The sequence below is a fragment of the Talpa occidentalis genome, unplaced genomic scaffold, assembly GCF_014898055.3.
Source record: "Talpa occidentalis isolate TD23 unplaced genomic scaffold, MPIMG_talOcc4v2.1 talOcc4.7, whole genome shotgun sequence".
Classification (NCBI taxonomy): Eukaryota; Metazoa; Chordata; class Mammalia; order Eulipotyphla; family Talpidae; genus Talpa; species Talpa occidentalis.
Window position 1 is genome coordinate 122,468,824 of NW_023605083.1, and position 19,935 is coordinate 122,488,758.

The 19,935-nt window shown below is 54.0% G+C and overlaps 1 protein-coding gene across 2 annotated transcripts in view; it reads right to left on the reverse strand.

The window, feature by feature from the left end:
- MAP3K14 (mitogen-activated protein kinase kinase kinase 14) overlaps positions 1-19,935 on the reverse strand; it is a 39,622-nt gene that overhangs the window by 8,216 nt on the left and 11,471 nt on the right. The window contains exons 2-8 of one of the 2 annotated variants that reach the window (XM_037491611.2): positions 10,989-11,264; positions 9,772-9,841; positions 7,827-8,037; positions 7,099-7,719; positions 6,114-6,251; positions 611-740; positions 265-396 (exon numbers count right to left, since the gene is read on the reverse strand). In XM_037491611.2, coding sequence (XP_037347508.1) covers positions 265-396; positions 611-740; positions 6,114-6,251; positions 7,099-7,719; positions 7,827-8,037; positions 9,772-9,841; positions 10,989-11,244 — 1,558 coding nt within the window. In that variant the 5' untranslated portion in view covers positions 11,245-11,264. Of the gene's footprint in view, positions 1-264; positions 397-610; positions 741-6,113; positions 6,252-7,098; positions 7,720-7,826; positions 8,038-9,771; positions 9,842-10,988; positions 11,546-19,935 lie in introns of those variants that run through there. The other variant, XM_037491610.2, reaches the window with a different exon arrangement.

Below are 19,935 nucleotides of genomic sequence, written 5' to 3' on the forward strand. Positions count from 1 at the left end.
ACAGGGGCAAGTTTACACCTGGGGACACTGCCACTCAGTTCTGCTGCTGCCACCCTCCCCCAGCGGTCCCACCCACTGGAAACAACAGGGCCTGGCTGAGGACTTGGAGAACACATGTTCCCTTTCCACTGGCACAGCCATGCCAGCCGGATGTAGGCCCTGCTGCTGGCGATGACCACAGGCCCAGAAGATAAAGGAGAATATCAGGCAGAGGGGCTGAGGAAGGAGCTGCTGGGGTCAGGGCAGAGGGGGCCTGAGCCTCACCTTTGACGTCTCCGTGCAGAATCCTCTGGGTGTGAAGGTATTCCAGCCCTTCCAGGGCCTGGCCCAGGTAGTACAGGGCCCGGTCCTCCGGCAGACAGCCCTTTTGCTTTATGAGCTGGCCCAGTGAGCCACCTAGGAGACCAATGGCCAGTCTTTACAGGGAGCCTTCAAGCAAATCAGGGTCAAGGGCTTTTGAAGGACAGGTGGTAAAAAGCAGACTTTTCCTTCTGATGTTACAGGGTTGAGAGGTTACAAATGAATTGACTGGGGACCAAGGTCAACCTGGGCAAGACTCAGTGAAACCCTTGGCTCTGCATTCTGAGGGAGGTGGGGCCTGGCTCCTTACCTTCTAGCAGTTCCATGAAGATGTTGACCCAAGGGCCCTCCCTCACAGCACCATACAAAGGGACGATTCTGGGCGACTTCAGTCCCGCACATGCCACTAGCTCCTCTGCCCGAAACACATCCACTCGCACCTGCAAAAGCCCAGAGGCAGCAGCGGATCAGGAGGAGGCCCAGGGAGGTTCGGCATCTTGCATAGAGACTAGACTGCTGCTGTTCCCAGTGATGATTCTGAGGCCAGGCGGTGCCTCCCCCCCCCCCCCCCCCCCCCCCCCCCCCGTGTGCCTCACTAGACCCTCAGAGACCAAGCTGTGTGCTGCATGCCCTCAGGATGAGGGGCAAGCCCAGTACTTAAATCCTAACAATGCCATCAGTGCAATAAGGGCCAGAACTTTTTTTTTTTCTCATCGGTTCTAAGGAAAAGATGTTGAATGAAATGACATTATCTGGGGCCTGCTGTGCTTGATTAAAGTTCTGCAGTGCTGACATGGGAAAACAGAATCCCATCAAAACTAGAATCTTATCAGACTCGGGCAAACTGCCCACCCTTAAATCTGCCAAACAGACTAACCACCCCCCCCCACCCCCGCCCGGGCCCAAGTTCCGCGCAACTTCTAGACATGGCCCTCTTGGTTATCAGCATCCACGTCCACTCTTCAGATGCTGGGTTCTGAGAAGCCTGGTGCTGCCAGGGCTCTGGCCCCTCCGCACCTCCTCAGCACTCCCTAACCTCTTAGAGTGATCGGCCTTCCCTCCAAGGACCGAAATAGCCATTCAGGTGAGGCAGTGCTTGTTTTATTCTGTCTGCAGCTGTTTCCCCAGCATCTGGCCAGAGGCTTCTGGGGAGGTGTTTGGCCAAGACCTCTCCTGCTGTGGACTGCTTGGCTTTCTGCAGGGATCAGTACGGCATGGTGGGAAGAAATAGACCTTAGATGGAAACCGCTTGGCCACTTCCAAAGCTGTGTTTCCCATATGTGCATGGTGAGGCCAGTGGTGTCTGATCCCGGTGGAGTGAAGATTTAGAGGGATGAGAACCAGCACTAGGCCCAGCCACCAGTGGGTGCTCAGGAAATGCTAGCTCCCCACCTCCTGAAGTTCAAATCAGAGCAGTTTATTAAACACTTGGGTGTCCTAAGAGACTTGTACCCCCTTTCTGGTTGCTAAGGGTTCTCCAGTTAGCCCCGAGGCATCACCAGGGGGCGCCAGCGGCACCAAAACCCACAGGGAAGAAAGGAGTAGGGACCCACAGCTTGAGGACCCACTGACTTGGCAAATAGGAGCTCTGAGCCTTTGGGGCTTTGGGATTTCTGCCAGCTGGTGGAAATGTCTCTTCTGGTATTTAAATAAGATCTGCTTTGCTTAATCAACTCACAGGAATCTCAGGTGGAACTCGTTCACCAATAGGACTTGTATGAGCCAGTTTCTTTAACCCACTGCACCCCAAGTGTGAGCGGAGGCCCCTGGGGCACTCAGGGTATCAGGTGACAGTGATGACATCTGCAGGACACCCTGCAGCTGAGCTCCAGAGGGTCAGTGTCAACATTAGAGTGTGTTTCTTTCCACGCCTGACGAAACGAAGCTAGGGTGTTTGGAGGTTGCTGTGACAGTACTTGGGGGCGGGGAGAGGGGGTGGCAGGATGTGGAGCAGGAAATGAAAGTTATGGTGTCCAATCTGATGTTAACCTTTGAGAAGTTGGGTGCTGCACCCCCACCCACCGCCGCAGGCATATACCCTATTCCTCCTCATGACTGGAAGAAAAGAGGAGGAAGTTTTTTTCCCACTTAAGTGGTTATTCAAATGGCTACTGAGTTGTTAGAATAAAGATGTGTCCTTTGACCTAAATGCTTAGTGAATGGAGCTGTTAGGGTACTTGTTCTTAGCTTGGGACACCGGGAGAAAAAAATGACTGAGACGCTAAGGGCCGTGAACCAAGAAAGTCTGGGTACCTCTGCTTTAACTTTTAGGAAATCTGTCAGTTCTCTAGAGTGTAAAAGTATTTCCAACCACCCAGACTAAAGGGATGGAGACACTTCAGAAGGTGCTTTAGAAGTTGGGGGGAATGAGTTGAAAGGGTGGTCCTGGGGGAGCCAGAGGCTGTCTGGTTTAGGTGGCTGTGGTCTCGCCGGCCTTTCGTCTCTGGACGACAGGGTCCATCTGGAAGGGGCTGGGCTGTGATGAGAACGGTCACGAGAACTAATTTTAATATCCGCTTCCCACATGGCAGGCACTGCTCAGTTCTTTAGACCCTTTTGTTATTCACATCTCACAACAGCCTCTGAGGTGTATTCTCGTTGCCCCCACCTTACAAATAAGAAGTTGAAGCCTGGGCAAGCCGCTTGCACCAGGTCACTGGGTCTAAAGTTCCCGAGCTGGGATTCTGGTTGGGGGAACCTGACCCCAGGGCTGCCAGCTACCCCGGCTTGCCGAAGGTCTTTCCAGACTAACTAGTTCTTATATCCCAAATGTTTTTCTCCAGACATTCAGGAGCGGGCACACCCAGGTAGCCGCATGCTCAGCAGCCATCTGACTGCCAAATCCACAGGCCACTTCCCTCTGTCAATTGACTGCACAATTGACACGGGGAAGCGGGGGAAGCAGATTTTCCCTCATGAAACTTTCCCCTCTTATTTACTGTGGTATTGTATCCATTTTACTCCATCAGCGAAAACGGGGGTAACAGCAATTCTAGACATTCTTTTAAAGACCTCAGGAACACGGAGTATGTGAGAGTGAGACACAGCCCTGGCTCATGTACCCCAACCACTCTTAGAGGTCCCTCTTATTTCCTCATAACTGTCCAGATATTCTGCCCCCAGTCCTAGCTCCGTTTTCCTTCTAAACACTTGTTCAAGCGGACCTCAACATGTCCCCGGCTGATGGCTGCTTTTGCCGCCTCTGTGCCCATAAACATCCATTCCCCATGACCAGCTGTGCGACTTCAGGTGCGGTCATGGTTGATTTGACCTGGCCAAGGCCATGCTTCCCAGGTCAATGGCAGAGTCAAAGGAGGCTCTTGAACTCCATGTTCCAGCCAGATGTTGAATGGATGGTTTTTAATCCTCCTTGGGCCACAGACCCCTTTTGAAAATCTGATGACATGGACCCATTGCCATAAGAACGTAACGCATACACGCACACACACACACACACACACACACACACACACACACACACACACACACTCACTCACTCACTGTAACACCCAAGTTGCAGGAGTCAGAGCCCTGGATTCACCCACTGGCTGGAAGAACTTCCACACTAGCTGTTACAAAGTGCTAGAGGGCTGTGTATGCACTGACAAGGGAGTCGGGCTGGCCCATGGCATAGAATTAGTGAGGACTTGGTAGAGAATACCTCTAGAACACAAGCTTGTTTTTAGAAAAGAAACAATGACTTCTCTGTAATTGTCAAACAAGTTTAAAGAGATCTCAAAGGGTACTAGGAATGGGGGGCCTTGCTGTCTTGGCTATCATTTGAATTCTTCTCTAATGAGCCTGTATTTGCCAGTAAGAGATCAAACAAAACCTTTAAAGACAAAAAGCAAAAACCCTACTATAAACTACTGGATCTGGGCAAATCAGCATTTGATCTGGGGCCATGGATGTTCTAGAAGGAGGAGTGCTGATGTCATCACATACTAGCTGTCTTGGCTCCTCCCCAGGGGGCATCGGAGGATGCAAGGACTTGCTCTGACCCTCTGGCAGCCTGACCGCTGACCCCTGGCCCAGCCTTTCCAGTCTCTACCCCCTGACGGACCCGTTTCTCAGCTATTCCAGCTGAAAATCCTAAAGGATACCACTGGCACCGATCCTATGCCCTCGAGTGAGAGAAAGGCCGTCTGCCCAACACTGGCAGACGTGTGGGCTGCCAACACGCAGATAACCCCTGAGCTCGTGGAGGGAGGAGCCAGCCCCGGTGGGCTTGGGCCGCAGCTCTGGCGCTGGGAAGTGCTCCCCTGATGTTTGGAGCTTTTCGATGGTCTTGGGGAGGTGAGAAATGGAGTATTTGTTGTCTTCTACTATATTGGGGTTGTTTACCTTGTTGCCTGGGACTCTCCTCAGCAGGGGAACAGCTGAGCAGCCCAGTGACTAAGCACCCCAGCACTGGGTGTTCATCTCCAGGACACTTCACACTCTCTCGCCCTCCTCCCACCACCTCTCAGGAGGGACAGCTGGGCCTTCTCCGGTGGCCCGGGAGGGAGCTGCAGCTGAGGAGGTCAGGCACGTGGCCTTGGCATCCGAGTGGAAGATGACCCAGGCTGGCGAGAACTCAGCAGTGTTTTGGTCAGTGGGGGGTGGTGGGGTGGAGCTTGTTTATCTGACACAGTATATCTGGAGTTTGGGGTAATACCTGCGGATAGTCCCCTCTCTCATCCCCTCACCCAGAGGCCCAAACTCTAGGACTCTAATCCCCTGGCTCACTCCAAGCCAGGGGGGCCAGGCCTATTCGCATCACAGTTTTTCTCCTCGCCCCCTGAAGACACAGGCCCCCAGGACAAGGCTGGTAGTGTCCGTTCTCCACCGGCCCGAGCATGCTGGGCCTGTCTGGTCTGGCTGTTTGGTCGCTTTCCTTTTGGGGATTAGCATGTCCTTGACATAAGCCACTTGAAAACAGTGCATCTTTTAGTTAGCTTCCTTCCCCCTGCGACAGGCCAAAGAATTGGCCTGTGGAGATGCTTCTGATTTCTGGCTTTCAAGGTCTGGGTGCGAGCGCTAAGGCAAGTTTGGGCCCAGGACGAACGAGGTGAGCGGAGTCGGTGTGAGAACAGATGACTGAAGGAGAGCTCTCGCAAGGCCTGTGGCCCGGCTGCTAGACCTGGCTAGCGCGACTGGATGGGAGGCTTAGTTCCAGGTCCAACTATGTGGCTCTGGGCAAGACGCACACCCTCTCTGGTCTCCAGTGGCACATCAGGGAGATACAGGAGTGGGAGAGATGACTCATGCCTCTGCCTCTAGGCAGAATCCCAGGACCTCGCCCCCCACCCCCCTTCCTGAAAGTGGTGCAAAGCCAAAATCTAGCCGAGTCAGACCAGCCTGGCCTTCTGCTAAGTCTCATCTCCTCTCAATGTCTGTCTCCCAGGACCTATTAACTTGGCTGACAAGAGGCAGACCCCAAGCTCAAGCCAGATCTGTCTGACTCCCAAAGCGGCCCCACCATGTGGTGTGGGGGCTCCAGCTCAATGTGAATTTCCACCTTCCAGGTTTTGTCTTGCTCCCAAGGGCCCTGGCATCAGGAGTGGCCCAGGCTGCGGGCACTTACGCTCCCTCTCCTGTACACGCATACCAAGCATGGCTGGCAGGCCAGGGCATGTGATGGAGACGGCTTCCTTCCAGTCCCTGCTGATCCGGGTGGGTACCGACAGCCAGGCCTGTCAGCAAGTCAGACCATGGGTGCCTGGTGACCACCCTTGAGGAAAGCAGAGGGAATGCCACAGACCATCTGCCTGGCTTCCCTCTCCAGCCCCTGGAGCCCAGCATAGCTTTTCCTGCTTCTCAGTTTGGTGTACCTTCTTCACAGCACACTGGAAGCCGGTCTGCTTGTCCTCCATCCTGTGCACCTCTCCAAAAGAGCCGCTGCCCAGGCAGGGCTGGCGCGTGGCCCAGTGGACCTCCTCCCGGTACTCATAATCCACAGGCTTGAGTTTCTGGGGTTGGGAGCAGAGACAGCAGTTTCAGAGCCAGGGCAGTGGCGGGAGGAAGGGTTTCAGCGAGGCAGGCTCTCCTGCTGGTGGGCCCTGCCAGGCTGCTGGGCTGAGCCCTCACCAGCAAAGACCCCTGCGCTCCTCCAGCTGTGAGGCCAGGCTCTGGGCAGCAGGGCCACAGAGGGGATTGACTATAGGAAAAGAGTGGGGGAGAGCTTCCAACGGGCTGTGAGGCCTGCTGATCCTCGTGTTGGAAACCCCCTCCCCAGGTTCGAGGTTGTGGGACAGAAACACAGTCAACAACATCGACAACGACAAATAGAACTCAGGAGCTAAGAGAGTGGGAAAGGCCACTGATAAAGGGGCGGGGTAAAGGGATAAGTAAGGTCCAAGGTGGACGGAACGTGACCCAGAAGTCTGCCTCTGGGAAAGCCATTGACTGCCTGAGTTCTCTGGCAAGAGCACAAGTGCGGGGGGTAAAAAAGGGGTGCCCTGGGGACTTGGGGGCCCAAGGTAACACCTGCAGTGGTGTTTGCTTATTCCTGTTCTCAGCATATCTATTATTCATAGAGGACACACAAACCATTCAGCGATAACAGGGCTGCTACCCAGAAGAATTAAAGGTAGAAACGGCCAAGAAGAATGGAGAGTGAGCCCAGAGGGAGTGGGAGACCCTGCTTTTCATCAGCGAGAAGCACCCTTCTACTCTTATTTGTAATCACAGCACGATAACTTGATAGATACACCCTCCCCCACTGTTGGGGACATGGGCCTCTTCTCCCCAGCAGGTCCTGCTGCTCTCCCCTGGCAGCAGAGGCGACATGTACGCGTGTCTGGGGGGACTACTTACCTCGGTAAGCAGGACTCCCTCGCTCTCCTCAGTTTTGGGGCTGGGCTCCTGGGGTCTAGAGCCCCCTGCCGACCAGGTCTTGGCGAGGCTGGCCAGGCTGCGGGCCTGGCCTGAGCTCACGCTGCCTTGCAGGGCGTGCACGAGGTATTCCTCCACAGAGAACTTCTCACACTTGCCGCGAGGGGGGCTGCTGGGCTTGAGGTGTGGGCCAGGCTGGGGCTGGTGCTGGCTGTCTACACAGGCCAATTTGCTCAGGTGTGGGCCGGGCTGGGGCTGCTGGCTGTCTACACAGGCTAGTTTGCCCAGGAAGAGGGACTCCAGGGGATGCGGTTTCCAGGGCTGCAGAGGGTGGAATGGGAAGGGGTGGGGCAGCCGGCTGTAGGGGAAGGGGTGCGCGGGCTGGGGCAGAGGGCCTGTGTACTGCGGGTGGTGGAGCTTCCACACGTGGTTCAGACATTGCAGGGGGCTGATCAGTTTGTGGAGTTCCGATCGAGGCAGGGCTGGCTTCAGGCCCTCCCCAAGTTTCTTAAAACAGAGTTGGCTGAGGTCTGGCTCCTTCAGAGGCTTGGTGAACTGGGGGTTGTTTCTAACATACGGGGTGCTTAGCGGAGACTCATCTTCCTGTGGGGAAAAAGAGCTTATTAGGATGTGGGCCAGGGTCCGGTCAGCGTGGTGTCTCCAGACGCGGGGAGCGCGGGGAGCGCGGGGAGCACCGGGCGGGGCCGTACCTGCACGGGGACGGTGCAGCTTTCCTGTTCCGGGGTTCTGGGCAGGGGCTTGGCCACGGCCACTCCCGCCTGCGCCAGGGACTTGGAGCTCCTCTTCTTGCGTTTCTTCCGGGCTTTGCTGCGCCGTTTTCCCTTCCAACACACGCGGGCCATCTTGCCTTCGGTTGCGTGCGCCACATTGTTGGGGATCTGATCGAGACTCTCCGACTGGCTGTCAATAGGGGACAGATAATCTGAGAGTGAGGAGGCAAGAAGCTGAAAAGGTGCAGGTAATTGCTGTAGAGTCAGACACACCCAAGGCGGAACCCCAACTGTTAGTCTTTGTGTGAATGCAGGAAAGTCTCTAAACTCCAACAAGCCTCAGTTTCCTTGTTTCTAAAATGGATTTATTTATGCATACAAGAGCTGGGGTGTAGGCCAAAGGTGCGGGGGGTGAGAGGATTCACCAGAGACAGAGTGGGGAGCAGAACAGGCCGACTGACTGGAATACACTGCTAAGGGGAGCAGTGGGCGAGGCAGGAGAGGTCTGCTGCACCATGTGGGTTGCTCCCTGGCCAGCTGGGGAATTGAACTCGTGCTGCAGAGGCTGCGGACAGTTTCATAGGTTGCATCTTAACCCCTTTGCCGGGAGGACCTTTATTTATTTACTTTTGCAATCTTTATTAACTTGTAAAGCAGGGTCAGTATTCTGTTGCGGTTTAAATGAGGTTTAAACCAGACGCCTAGCCGAGGGGCATCTTTCGAGGAGTGGCCATTATCACTAAGGCAAGGGACACCCTCTGCTCTTTTGAGGGTGCAGCAGACACCCAGTCCCCTCACTGCTTTCCCAAAAACGGCCCCTGGAGCTCCCAGGAGAGGCACAAGTGGGAAGGCCACACCCTGCGCAGGCCTTCTCAGCGCTCGGAGCTTGTTTCTGCTGCCTCTGGAAGGAGGGACAGTTGCGTTTGGTCCCCTCAATTGGTTCTTGGGGAGACCTGGTTGCTGTGGGGATGTGAGGAGCCACGGAAACACAGACACCCAGGCAGGGCTGGTACCAGGGATCTAAGTTGGCTCTTGCCCCTGCCAGGTATTCAAGGCACTGGCAACAGAAGTTTCTGAAACAGCCGCTACCAAGTAGCTGTGGAGCAGACTCAGCCTCAGCCCTGTCCCATGGGCTCATCCTCTGGCCCCCACAAAGGAGGCAGACTCACCTCAGTTCTGGAGGGTGGTTAGGGGCTTCTCTCAGGCAGCTGAAAGAAGTGGATGCATCAGAAACCCCCGGGCCTGGGCTAAAAGGCATCAGGGCAGGTAAGGAATCTGACTAACCCCAGCACATCTAGGCTCAAGTGCAGCAGCCGGCCCTCAACCTATTGATCCCGAGCAGGGTCCGTATTCCAGGGCTACAAGCCTGCCTGGTGGGAGAGGGAGGAACTGTTTCCTGCTTCAACTTTTAGTGGCCAAAAATCTTAGGGGACCAGAAGCCTGGGAACAGTCTGAGTCGCCTCTGGCTTCCTTTCTGTGACTTTCGTCTGTGGAGACTCCCCCAGCTGTGGAGTCTCTGCCTGCCCGTTTCCAAAGCCTTTTCCCTCGGGCGTGTCTCACAGGAGAAAAGACACAGCAGGCCTCTCCCGGAGTGGCCCTCTGGTCTCACACCAGTGGGAAAGTGACTCCCATTCCCAGCACCCTCCCTATTGATGGGAAGCCAGGGGGAGCAGCAGGGACTCTGAGAATAAAAATAAAACGTCAAGCAGATGTGGCCAGGAGGCAGTCATCCACAGGCCATGAAAAGCTTTTGAAAAGCTTCTCTGGCTGAGAGAGCAGCTCAGCCAGGAAAGTCTGGGCAGGTTCCAAGAGCTGAACCACAGGTGCTGGAGGAGGGAGCCAGGGTCACTTGGGAACAGTCTGGCCAGGGGCGGGGCGAGGGACCCGATTCAGTTCCGGCCACCCGCTCTAGCTGCCTCCTTACCTGTACTGTTTTGACCCAGCAATGAAAATCCGTTCAGAGAAGGTGGGGCTGAACTCTTGGCTATTCTCACCTTTTAAGTAAAGGAAAAGGGGTTTGATAAAGGAGGAGAGAAACAACAGCATTAGGAATTCAGCACTTAGGAGAGAGACATCTGACAGGAACCCTAGAGGGCCACGCCCCCTCCTTCTGCCCAGAGGGTGGCCCACCACCCTCCAAGGGCAGCTTCTTTGCAGCGTCCGGTCCCACCTGCCCCTCTGGAGGGTCGAGGGCAGAAGGCATGCCTGCACTGTGGGGCTGTAAGGCCGCCCACCTCACCTCACTTACTGTGAGGCTGAAGTCAGATGGTCTCTGCAAGACCCTCAGCTGGTGCCTGGCACACAGAACAGCTCACTAGAAATACGCTGCTGTGTGTTTACAGGTGAGCATATGTGCCTGTGTGTGTTACTACCATTACATCACTCACTCTATCTAAATTTTGATTCTCTCATCTCTCCCCAAAAGCCAGCCAGAAGGGGAAGATGAGTAAATGTGGGGAAGGGCTATCAGGGGCTGTCGGTCTTGCTAGGCTCTTCCCTGGGGAACCTCCTGGGTGGAGGGTGAGTGTGGGCAGAGGACTCTGGGCTCCACTCAGCCTCCTGGGATTCCTCAGCCTCTGGTGGTGGCCACTATGCCGACTCATTTTGACGTATCGTGAGTAGAATCAGAAAGGACCAGAACAAGTCTTGCCCTGCGGTCCCTCCACTGGCTCTGTCAGCTCAAGAGCAGGTGTTCATTCTTTGGGGTGGGGCCACCTCAAGGTGGAAGGGGGTGAAGGGCCTACTGGCCTCACAGGGACTTTCCAGGAGACCTGGCCTTTCCTGTCCTGGGCCTTTCAAGAACAGCTCAGGCTGCTTAAGGCCATAGCAGAACATTGAGAGCTTGCTACCTCTGCAGAGTGCCTCAGACCCACACATTCCTGCCCCCCAACCCAGCTCTCCCCTGCTGCTCTGGTCATGATGGGCCAAAGCATCTCTCTGCGTTCCATGCCCCAGTTCCCATCACAGCGCCCCCTCCACACTGACTTGCACTTTACCTCGCTGTATCTTGGGAGAATCGCTCTTGTGGCCACCCTGACCTCCCTCTTACATAGGGGGACCCCTCACCCGGGTTCCTCTGCCTAGCCCCCTCTGGGCCCACCCAGCTGCCCTCTCCGCCAACGCCCCCACGTGGTGCCTTACATTCGGCCTGGGCGATGATGGAGATGTTGGCCAGCCCTCCCTCGGAGCCTTCCTTGGCTGTGCCTTTGGTAATCACGTCGTTCAGGATCTCCCACTTCCCGCAGAACACGGGGCTCTTCTCCACGGCCTCCAGCTGGTTGACGGCGCTTTCCTTCTTCCCCACGGCCTGCGTCTTCTCCTTGGCTTTGCTGAGCTCCTTCTGCTGCCCGACCGCCGAGCCAGGGGCGCCTGGGCAGGCCATTTCCATCACTGCCATCTCCCAGGCTCACACTCTCCCTGAGAGAGACCAAACCCAGAGCGGGTCAGGAGGGAGGGGAAAGGCAGGGGGTAACATCTCTGCCGCCTTACACCACACCCATTCTCCCAAACTCCTCATGGCAAGAGTCGACCCCTCCCCTGCTCTCCTCGCTCCATGGGGCGAGCCCCAGTTGGACAGCACACCACCATCAACAGACCCTCTCGCCGCGCCCCCTCCGTCCTCCGGGACAGCCTGGCACAAACATCTGGGTTGGTTCTTTCTTGCCTCTAGGAATGATGGCTGTATCTTTTCCTGTTGTGTGTGTGTTGTTTTTTTTTTTTAAAGAGGCATGTATTATTTGTTTGTTTGTTTATACAAGCACTGGGTACAGCCAGAAGCGCGGGAGGGTGAGAGAATTCACCAGAGCCAGAGCGGGGAGCAGAGCAGGCAGAAGGACCGAAGTACACTGCTGAGGGGAGCAGCGGGCGGCAGGAGAGGTCTGCGCGCCATGTGGGACCCTCCTCCGGTGGCCGGGGAGCAGCCGGGGATCGAACCGGCGCCGCAGAGGCCACGGGCAGCCTCACAACCCAGCGCTCAACCGCCTGCGCCACCGGGGAGGCCCCCTGTTGTGTGTTTTATGGTGAACTTTGCTTCCCAAGAACAGGATGGTGGGTCCAAGCCCCCAAACCATTAGTCTCCTCGTTGATGCTGCACAAACCTCGCCTTCTTAGAGGGGTACACTGGCCAGAAGGTTTTTCTCCAAGTCGGGAGGGTGAAGGTATTTTGTTCCCTAGCAGGAGGTAGATAGGTGTGTGTATAGATACAAACATAAATGTATATACTGATAAATTTGTGAGAGAGTGTGTGTATATTTGTATAAAATTTTACGAAGTCTAACAATCAGCACACAAATGGCAGCGCTGGCGCTTGGCTGTTTTCCCAAGATGCATCTGTCTGTGGCTCTCCAGATGGAACTGACAGGCTTCCTTCTCTAAAATCCAAATTGTTGAACATGTCACCCGGTGTCATTTTTCTTCCAGACAACATTAGTGGCAGGGTTGACATTAGAGCCCCCCACAGCAACCTCCGCCTCTGGAAACATGGACAAAGCACGAGGAGTCACCTCAGGGCGGGCTGGTCTGTGCAAACAGCATGGGGCCTGGGGTTGGCATGCAGGAGAACGGCACCCCTCTGAGGTTGTTCTGGGTTGGGAACCTTCCTAAAGACGGGGGCTATGAATTCCCAAAGGGCAGGCCCTTCTCAGGTGCAACCTGCTTCAGACTGAGGAGGCACCCAACGAGACAGGTTTCTCCTCAGTCGCTCATGGCTGGTCTTAGGCGGTTACTGGCAGATGTGGTCTCCCGCTGGACTCCATACACCCGGCCCAGGATCACGCCTCAGTCTGCTGCTGGGGCAGAAAGGCAGATCACGGGAAGCCAAACCTGTAGCTCTCTGGCCTTTTGCCCTATCCAGCTGGAAGCAGTGGGAAGCTGGGAAACACCAGTTCTGACTAACCTGCCTCCCCAGGAATGCCACGGGAGACGGTGCCAGCGGCAGGGGGCAGGGTAAGGTAGGCTGGCCTTGTGGGTCACCACTGATTTGATCCTTACAGTTCCACCTGCCAGGACCTCCTGGCTTTGAACTCTGACAGCTCCAGCTTTAAGCAGGGGTGCCCAGATTTGGTTCTGCACACTGGGTGCTGAGGGGGCTGGGCGGGCAGTCTCATGTCACCTGATGATGTGAAGTCTAGGGGGCCGCTAACTTCAACCAGGTGACAGTCCTCCAAGCCAGGCTATGTTAACTGTCCTTTCATCCTACCTGCACCTGCTCAACCCCTTCCACCTCCAAGAAGGAATCCATCTGGGGCCTAGGGTAGCTTCGACCTCTCTCAGCCTTGGTACCAGGGGAGCTTGAGATCTTAAAAATCTAAGATCTTCCAAACCTAAAAGCATTAGAGATATGTGAAGAGAGACCTCAACCTTACTTTTTAACCTCCTCATTTTCAACTTGGAGAAACAGACGCCTGACTGGGCGGAGGCTGCCTGAGGTCTTCCAGCCTGCACGTGGCACACAGGGCCAGGCCCCAGACCCCAGGCTGCGCTGCATACTCCCCAAGGGGACTGCGCTCCAGGCAAACACAGGGGCAAAAAACGTGGTCCTCCCTGGTCAGAGGGCTCCAGTGGGCAAAGGTGGCCACTGTGGGGGGAGCACAGCGGCGCACAGACAAGACCACTGGTGCTGTCTGAATGAGGGAAGCAAAGGTCAACATCCAGAGACACAAGGACCCTGAGCACCGATGGGGTCCCATCTGATGAGCAGGACATGAGGTCAAGTGCTCAGAGGTTGTTCCAAGGGCACCCAGATGTTCAGATGTAGCTGTTCTCGGGTCACACAGTCTATCTGGGCCTGACATGGCTCATCCTGAGCAAGCGCTCCCCTGGAGAGCCTGCAGGGCACTCCCTCATTCCCGAAGCTGTCCTTCCATCTTGACCGTTAGGTGGCCTGCTGCCAGAGGCCCGGTCCCCCCTCCCTGAGCTGGCCAGACTCCCTGGCCTTGGAGGAGGAGGTGAGGTCGCGGTGTGGACCTTCTCTGCAGCTCTCTGATGACTCACCTAACAGCCTGGCGGACAGAGGGGAACAAGGAGGCTGCTGAGGACCTAATGGGCAGCTGGCATCTGAGCTTGTGAAGGACATAAGGAACACGGCTATCCTCACCTCCCAGGGAGAGCCTCTCCCATGACCTCTCCCATGCCTGGCTGTCCTGGGCCATGTGACCATGACTCAGACCCTCGCCCACAGTTCCAGAGGCTCTTCGTGGGATACTCTGGCCCGACAGCAGCTCTCCTCCACAGCGCACGCTTGCTCTCTCCTTTCTAGAGGAGTCCTTTTCATCTGAAAGACGGGGCTCTACAGGGAGCCTGAGACTGCTGCCAGTGGCTTTCCCAGCCCTGGGATTTGGTCCTGGGCCTGTCACCCCAGCTCACAGCCCATTGCTCTGCTCCTTCTTTCACCTGTAGCTCGTGGGGAGTGAGGACCAAGTGGGTGTCAGCTGTGTCCGTACCCTTGAAGGCAAGTCTAGACCCTGCTCCGTTACTCAGGCTGGACTCTCCCCAGCTCCACTGAGATCTGCATGCCCTGCGCCCCTCTGTTCTCTGGGTCAGATCTGCTTGGGCAGAGTGGCGATAGCCAAATCCACTCAACTACAAGGCCATGAAAACATGAAGGGAAGAAAGTGAGTTCGTGCAATGCTCTTTTTAGAGCCTGCTGTATGTCCATGGCCTGTTCTCTCCTCTGTGCTGTCCTGATGACCCCCGGAGAAGTCTGGGGGTACGGATGACTGTGATGGTACCAGATGAACCTTGGGCATTATCTGCAAGGCATGCCCTCTGTGGACGAGACTCCTGGGCTCTGAACTTAAAACTCAGTTCTGTGAACCCCAGAAACAATTGCATTATTCTGGAGAAGAGGGCCATAGCTTTCATCACCTTCTCCAAAGGTCTCACTTCCCCCAGAAGTTCGTGGTAGTCTCCTCAGGAGGTCCAGGCCAGGGCTGAATTAGGCTTCTCTCTTCCCATCGAGGAAGAGCTGGTTAACACAGGACATTCCAACTTGATAGCAAGTTAGAATAACCAGAGGAGTTCTTAAAATGCACTCACTCCAGACCTACTGAGTCAGTCACTGGGCGGCAGGCCCAGAATCCACTTCCAACAAGTTCTCCGGCTGATTCCACAGCCAAAGGGCCAGGGACCGCCGTTTGACCCCTCTCCCAACTGTAAGTCCAATATGGCAGACACTGGCCACATGGGGCTATTGACATTCAAATCAACTCAAATACAAATTTAAAATCAGTTCCTTAGTTACACTAACAACCACACTGCACAGTACAGAGCGAACATTTCCATTATTACTTCAGAAAGTTCTATGGGATGGCTCTGGTCTAAGGATGTGACAGCAATGTTTTCTCCCACTGTGAAATTTCTGTTTCTGAGATTCTGGGACGGGAGTGGGGTTAACTGGACAGTACAAAAACAATGTTTTATATTTTGATCTTTAGTGATGATAACCTTTTAAAAGTGTATCTTATTTCAGTTTTTGTAAGTACAGTAAAAACACAGACTAGGAGCCAGAATATAGGGGTTCTAGCCTCGGCGATGTATTTTTTTAAAGCAGGAGGACCATTTTTGTGAAATGTAATCATACCTCATTTCTTAACATATGAAAGAGCTCGAAGCATGCAACTGACATGCAATTCTCACTAGAAAACAGCTGCTTGGCTAAGGAAGCTGTGCAAGGGCCTGACAGGCTGAGCTTCCCTTTATCCAGTGCGGCTCTCTGGAATGCTAGGTCTCTGAGGAAGGGAGTAGGAAAACCAGTGGCCTGGGAAATCTATGGAGGATCCTTCTAGTTTCCAAAACACACCTGACTTGTCAGGATTACTCGAGGGCTAGGTGACTCCAATTCAGAATGACACTTGTCATTATTGACTAAGCATCTACCATTATTAATTTCATTTCCAGGGGTGAAGACTAGACTCAGAGGTCAGGGTGGGGTGCAAACCCATGCTGTTGCCCCCCAAGCCTGCGTGCCACACTTTGAGGCCCCCAAGTTGTTCTGGGGACTGGATGAGGCAGAACCCGTGAAACACGCATCAGTTTGCCTGACCAACAGGAGATGCTGAATGAAGTTCATTCCCTGGCCCTTCACCTGGCTCACCCATGCCACCCCCGGGACAAGGGGCTTTACCCAAGGCACTCAACCCTGAACTGGGTTCTCTGGACATAAAAGGGAAAGAAAAATCTCTGTCTTAGAGGCTTATCTTGAAAATGTCCACTGAGGGTTAGGGCAGACAAAGGCAAACCCCTCTCCTTACTCTTTCATTTGGAAATAGAAAATTATCCTCTGAATGCCCATGGAGGGACATATAGCAGAAGTAGAATGACTCAACTTCCTTAATATTAGTTGAGAATCAATCTTATTCTGAAGCTTCCTCTTTCCAGCCTACACCGAGGAAGTGGACAGTCCCTTGAGGAGCTTACATTCTACTGGAGGAAAGAGGCCAGTCGCCAGAAAATGACAACACAACACAGTTGTGCAATGCTAGAGGCAGACACACAGCAGATGTGATGGAGACAGTGGGGGGGACCTAGCCCAGCCTGATGGGTGTCAGGAAAAGCTTCTGAAAGACTTCAGAGGCTCTGCAGACCTCTCCCGTCTCGCCCGCTGCTCCCCTCAGCAATGTATTTCAGTCAGTCTGCCTCTTCTGCTCCCCCCTCTGTCTCTGGTAAGTCCTCTCACTGCCCCCCTCTCACACCTCTGGTCTGTACCCCAGCTCTTGTATGCATAAATAAATAACTCTTTAAAAAAAAAAGAAAAGGGCCTCCCTGGTGGCGCAAGAGGTTAAGCACTGCACTATGAAGCAATCCACAGCCTCTGCAGCACGAGTTCCATCCCTGGCTGGCCAGGGAGCGACCCACATGGCGAGGCAGACCTCTTCTGTCTTGCCTGCTGCTCCCCTCAGCAGTGTATTTCAGTCGATATGCCTTTTCTGCTCCCCACTCTGTCTCTGGTGAATCCTCTCAGCCCCGCCCCCAGCACCTCTGGCCTGTACCCCAGCTCTTATATGCATAAACAAGTCTGTGAAAAAAAAAAATAGGGTAAAGGTGAGCAGAGCAGGAACTGCCCAAGAACAGAGAGAGGGAATTCCAGGTGGGTGGTGGCAAATGTTTAGCACAGCGGTGAGCCCACACTGGACCCACAAGGGGTCTCAGCTGCCAAGGGGCAAAGCTTACTTTGGGGAGCTGCAGGAGATAAGCCTACAGATAGCAGAGATGTGTGTGGTTCGCCCTGATACACCCGCATGGGTTAAACTCTCAGAGAGTAGAAATCGGGTAGAATTGCAGATAGAGGAACCTATATGGCTGGGCAGATGGTGGTTGCTGGGCATTTAATGAAAACCCTCCTGGCCTGGGCTTCATTCTTTCCCTCAGGCCGAGAGACCGTGCGGGCAACGGGCCCTAGAGTGAGGCATCTGAGGGAGAGGGTGCATTCTGAGTGAAACTCAGCTGTGAGACCCCCAAAACCCGCCTCAATGGCCTGCTTGAGATCTGCTTCCCAGGAGAGCAATTTCTGTGGAAACATTTCCCATTAAGGAGGCCATGAAATGTGAAAGCCCATGAATCATTAAAATCTTACAGATCAATTATCAAAAAGAAACCTGCCAGGCCCACAAAAACTCAGCGTCGCCACCAATTCCATGGATCAAACTGCTGGGTAAATACAATGGATGGACTAAAATTTATGATGGCCCACAATCCCCACCGTGTGCCTGTCAAGGTTGGTGAGCCCCACACAGACAGAAATGCTGCTGTCTACAGGCCCCTTTGGAGATTCAAGGCAATTTACATCACATCTCTTCTGTGAGCCTGGGTCTTGCCTACTTCAGCTTTGCCCTGAACCCCACCCATCCCACAGTGATGCTGAGCTAATCTTATAATAGCGTGTCTTCAAGTTCAAAGACATCTGTTGGCTACTCACAGCTTACGGGCCCAGACCCAACTCTGTGGTCCACGCTGTCTGACCACTGTTTCCCTAAACACAGGGTTTTGACTCTGGCCAGAGTGATTGTACTGTGCTCCGCCAGTTCCGCAGACCTGCAGGTCGCTGTGTGCTTGTCCCCGTGGGGCCCCAGAACACAGGCTTCTCCCCCAACTCCAGGAGTACCCCTCCTGCCCCCAGCTCCAGTGCCCAGAACTGCCAGCCTCCTCCGACTACACAGCACCTGGCCTCCTCAGTGGCCTCCCCCTCCGCAACTGGCCTCCATGTCCCTTTAGCTATCAAACAATTAATAAATGACATAGATGGAAGAACTCTGCAAACAAGAAAGCCTTCTGCCAAGAGAATACGGCCATTTCTTGTGGCCCCACTCCGAACTGCGCTCTAGATATGGAGCGAATAGAGAGACAGAAAAAGATGCAAAAATAAAGGTGTTCAGGGTAATTTTACAATAGTGAAAAACTGGAACAAAGAAAAAGTCTCACTGTAGGAGGAGGGAAATTATGAAATCAATCATGGAACATCCATTGAGAATGTTGACAAATAATTTTCAACCAAATGGAAAAGTGGTTATGGGATCCAGTGTTCACAGGAAAAGGACAGAGACCTGTGCCTGAGGGACTGTCCACCCGCAGGCCTCAGGCCTCCAGTCACGCAGCGGGGCTTCTCTTGGTATCATTTTAACATTCTTTCTACTTTTTTCCTTTTTCCATAACTTTTATTTCCAGTGAGCAAGCATACCTTTTCTCAGTTTTCATCAGTTTTCATTAACAGGTAGTGTTTCCAAGTGGTTAAAAAATAAAAAAAACACTGAGAAAACATACAGTGAAAAGTGTAAGTCCTTCCCACCCTGCCCCCACTCCTCTGAGGGGATCCCCGCCACCAGTTTCTCATGCACCTCCGAGGAGTAGGACTTCTAGGGTGAAAACAAGCTCTAACTAAGAAGGCGTGTTTGTGCGTGGGGTTTAACAAATGTGTGTCAGCTGCCCCCACCCCCACCTCCCTGACGCCGCCCAGGACGTCTGCGCCTGGTCAGTGAGTTTGGGCAGCAAGGCCGCTAAAACTGAAGGCCGGAGTGGGGCAAGCTCGGCCCTCCTGGTTTTGGTTTTTATTTCAGTCCCTTTCTTGTTCTCCCCTGGGGACTGTGGTTTTTATCAGCAGTGACTCAAGTGGTAGGAAGGTGCTCAGAGATGACTGTCGCTGCCCTCAACGCGGTGGCCACTGCTTCCCTGATTTTGCGTGTGATCATCCAGTGACAGGGATGCAGCGGCCCCAGCCAGCGCTGGGGTCAGCACGCTGTGGCACAGCGGCGGGGAGAGAGTGTGAGGCACAGCAGAACAGGGCCTGGGAGCAAACCGCGGGCCCCTCCTTCGCCGCCTATGTCAGGGGGTGGGATCTGAGCTGCTCCCAGTCCCGGAAACCTAAACCAGGCAAGTTTTTCTGGCTAAGCTCCCCTACTTTATGTAATATCTCGTCCTGCCTTTCTTTTTTTCAGGGCGGGGGCGGGGGTGGTGGTGGTGGTGGTGGTGGTGGTGGTGGTGGTAATCTTTATTTTGTTTTCAAATGCAAAAGTAATACTTTGTTCATTGTAAACATTTAGACAGCACAAAAGTATGTAAAGAAAAAAAGATAATCCCCAGGCCACGCTTAACTTCCCACAACCTAAGACACATTTGAGGTGTTGCTGCGGAGCAGGCTACACAAGTTGGTGTAATTCCTTCTTCCATTGCAGAGTTGGGGATTATTTAAAAAATAAGCCTGGAATTCTACCTACACGAAATTCTACAAATAAGGCTAGATGGTAAATTCCTGGAATTGGAACTTCTGGGCACTCTTTCCCTCGTGTGCTCCCTTCTCTCCTGTTTCTGTGTGTCACGGAAGCAGGCAGCATCTGTCAGTCCAGGACAGGTGATTCCCAAACACTCTGTTAGTTATTTACTAGAAAGATCACACCCTTGCTCTCAAGGCACTAAGTATCTAGGAGGAGAACGGGTTGCTCACAATGGCAAAGGGACCACAAAGTCATCTTGGACCAGAAGGGCCCGCTGGGTCATTTATGCCAACAGATCACTTCATGATCCTGAGAGACGGCGGTCAGATCACATAACCTTGGTGTCAAAGAATGGCCTTGGGGTCAAAGAATGGCCTTGGGGTCAA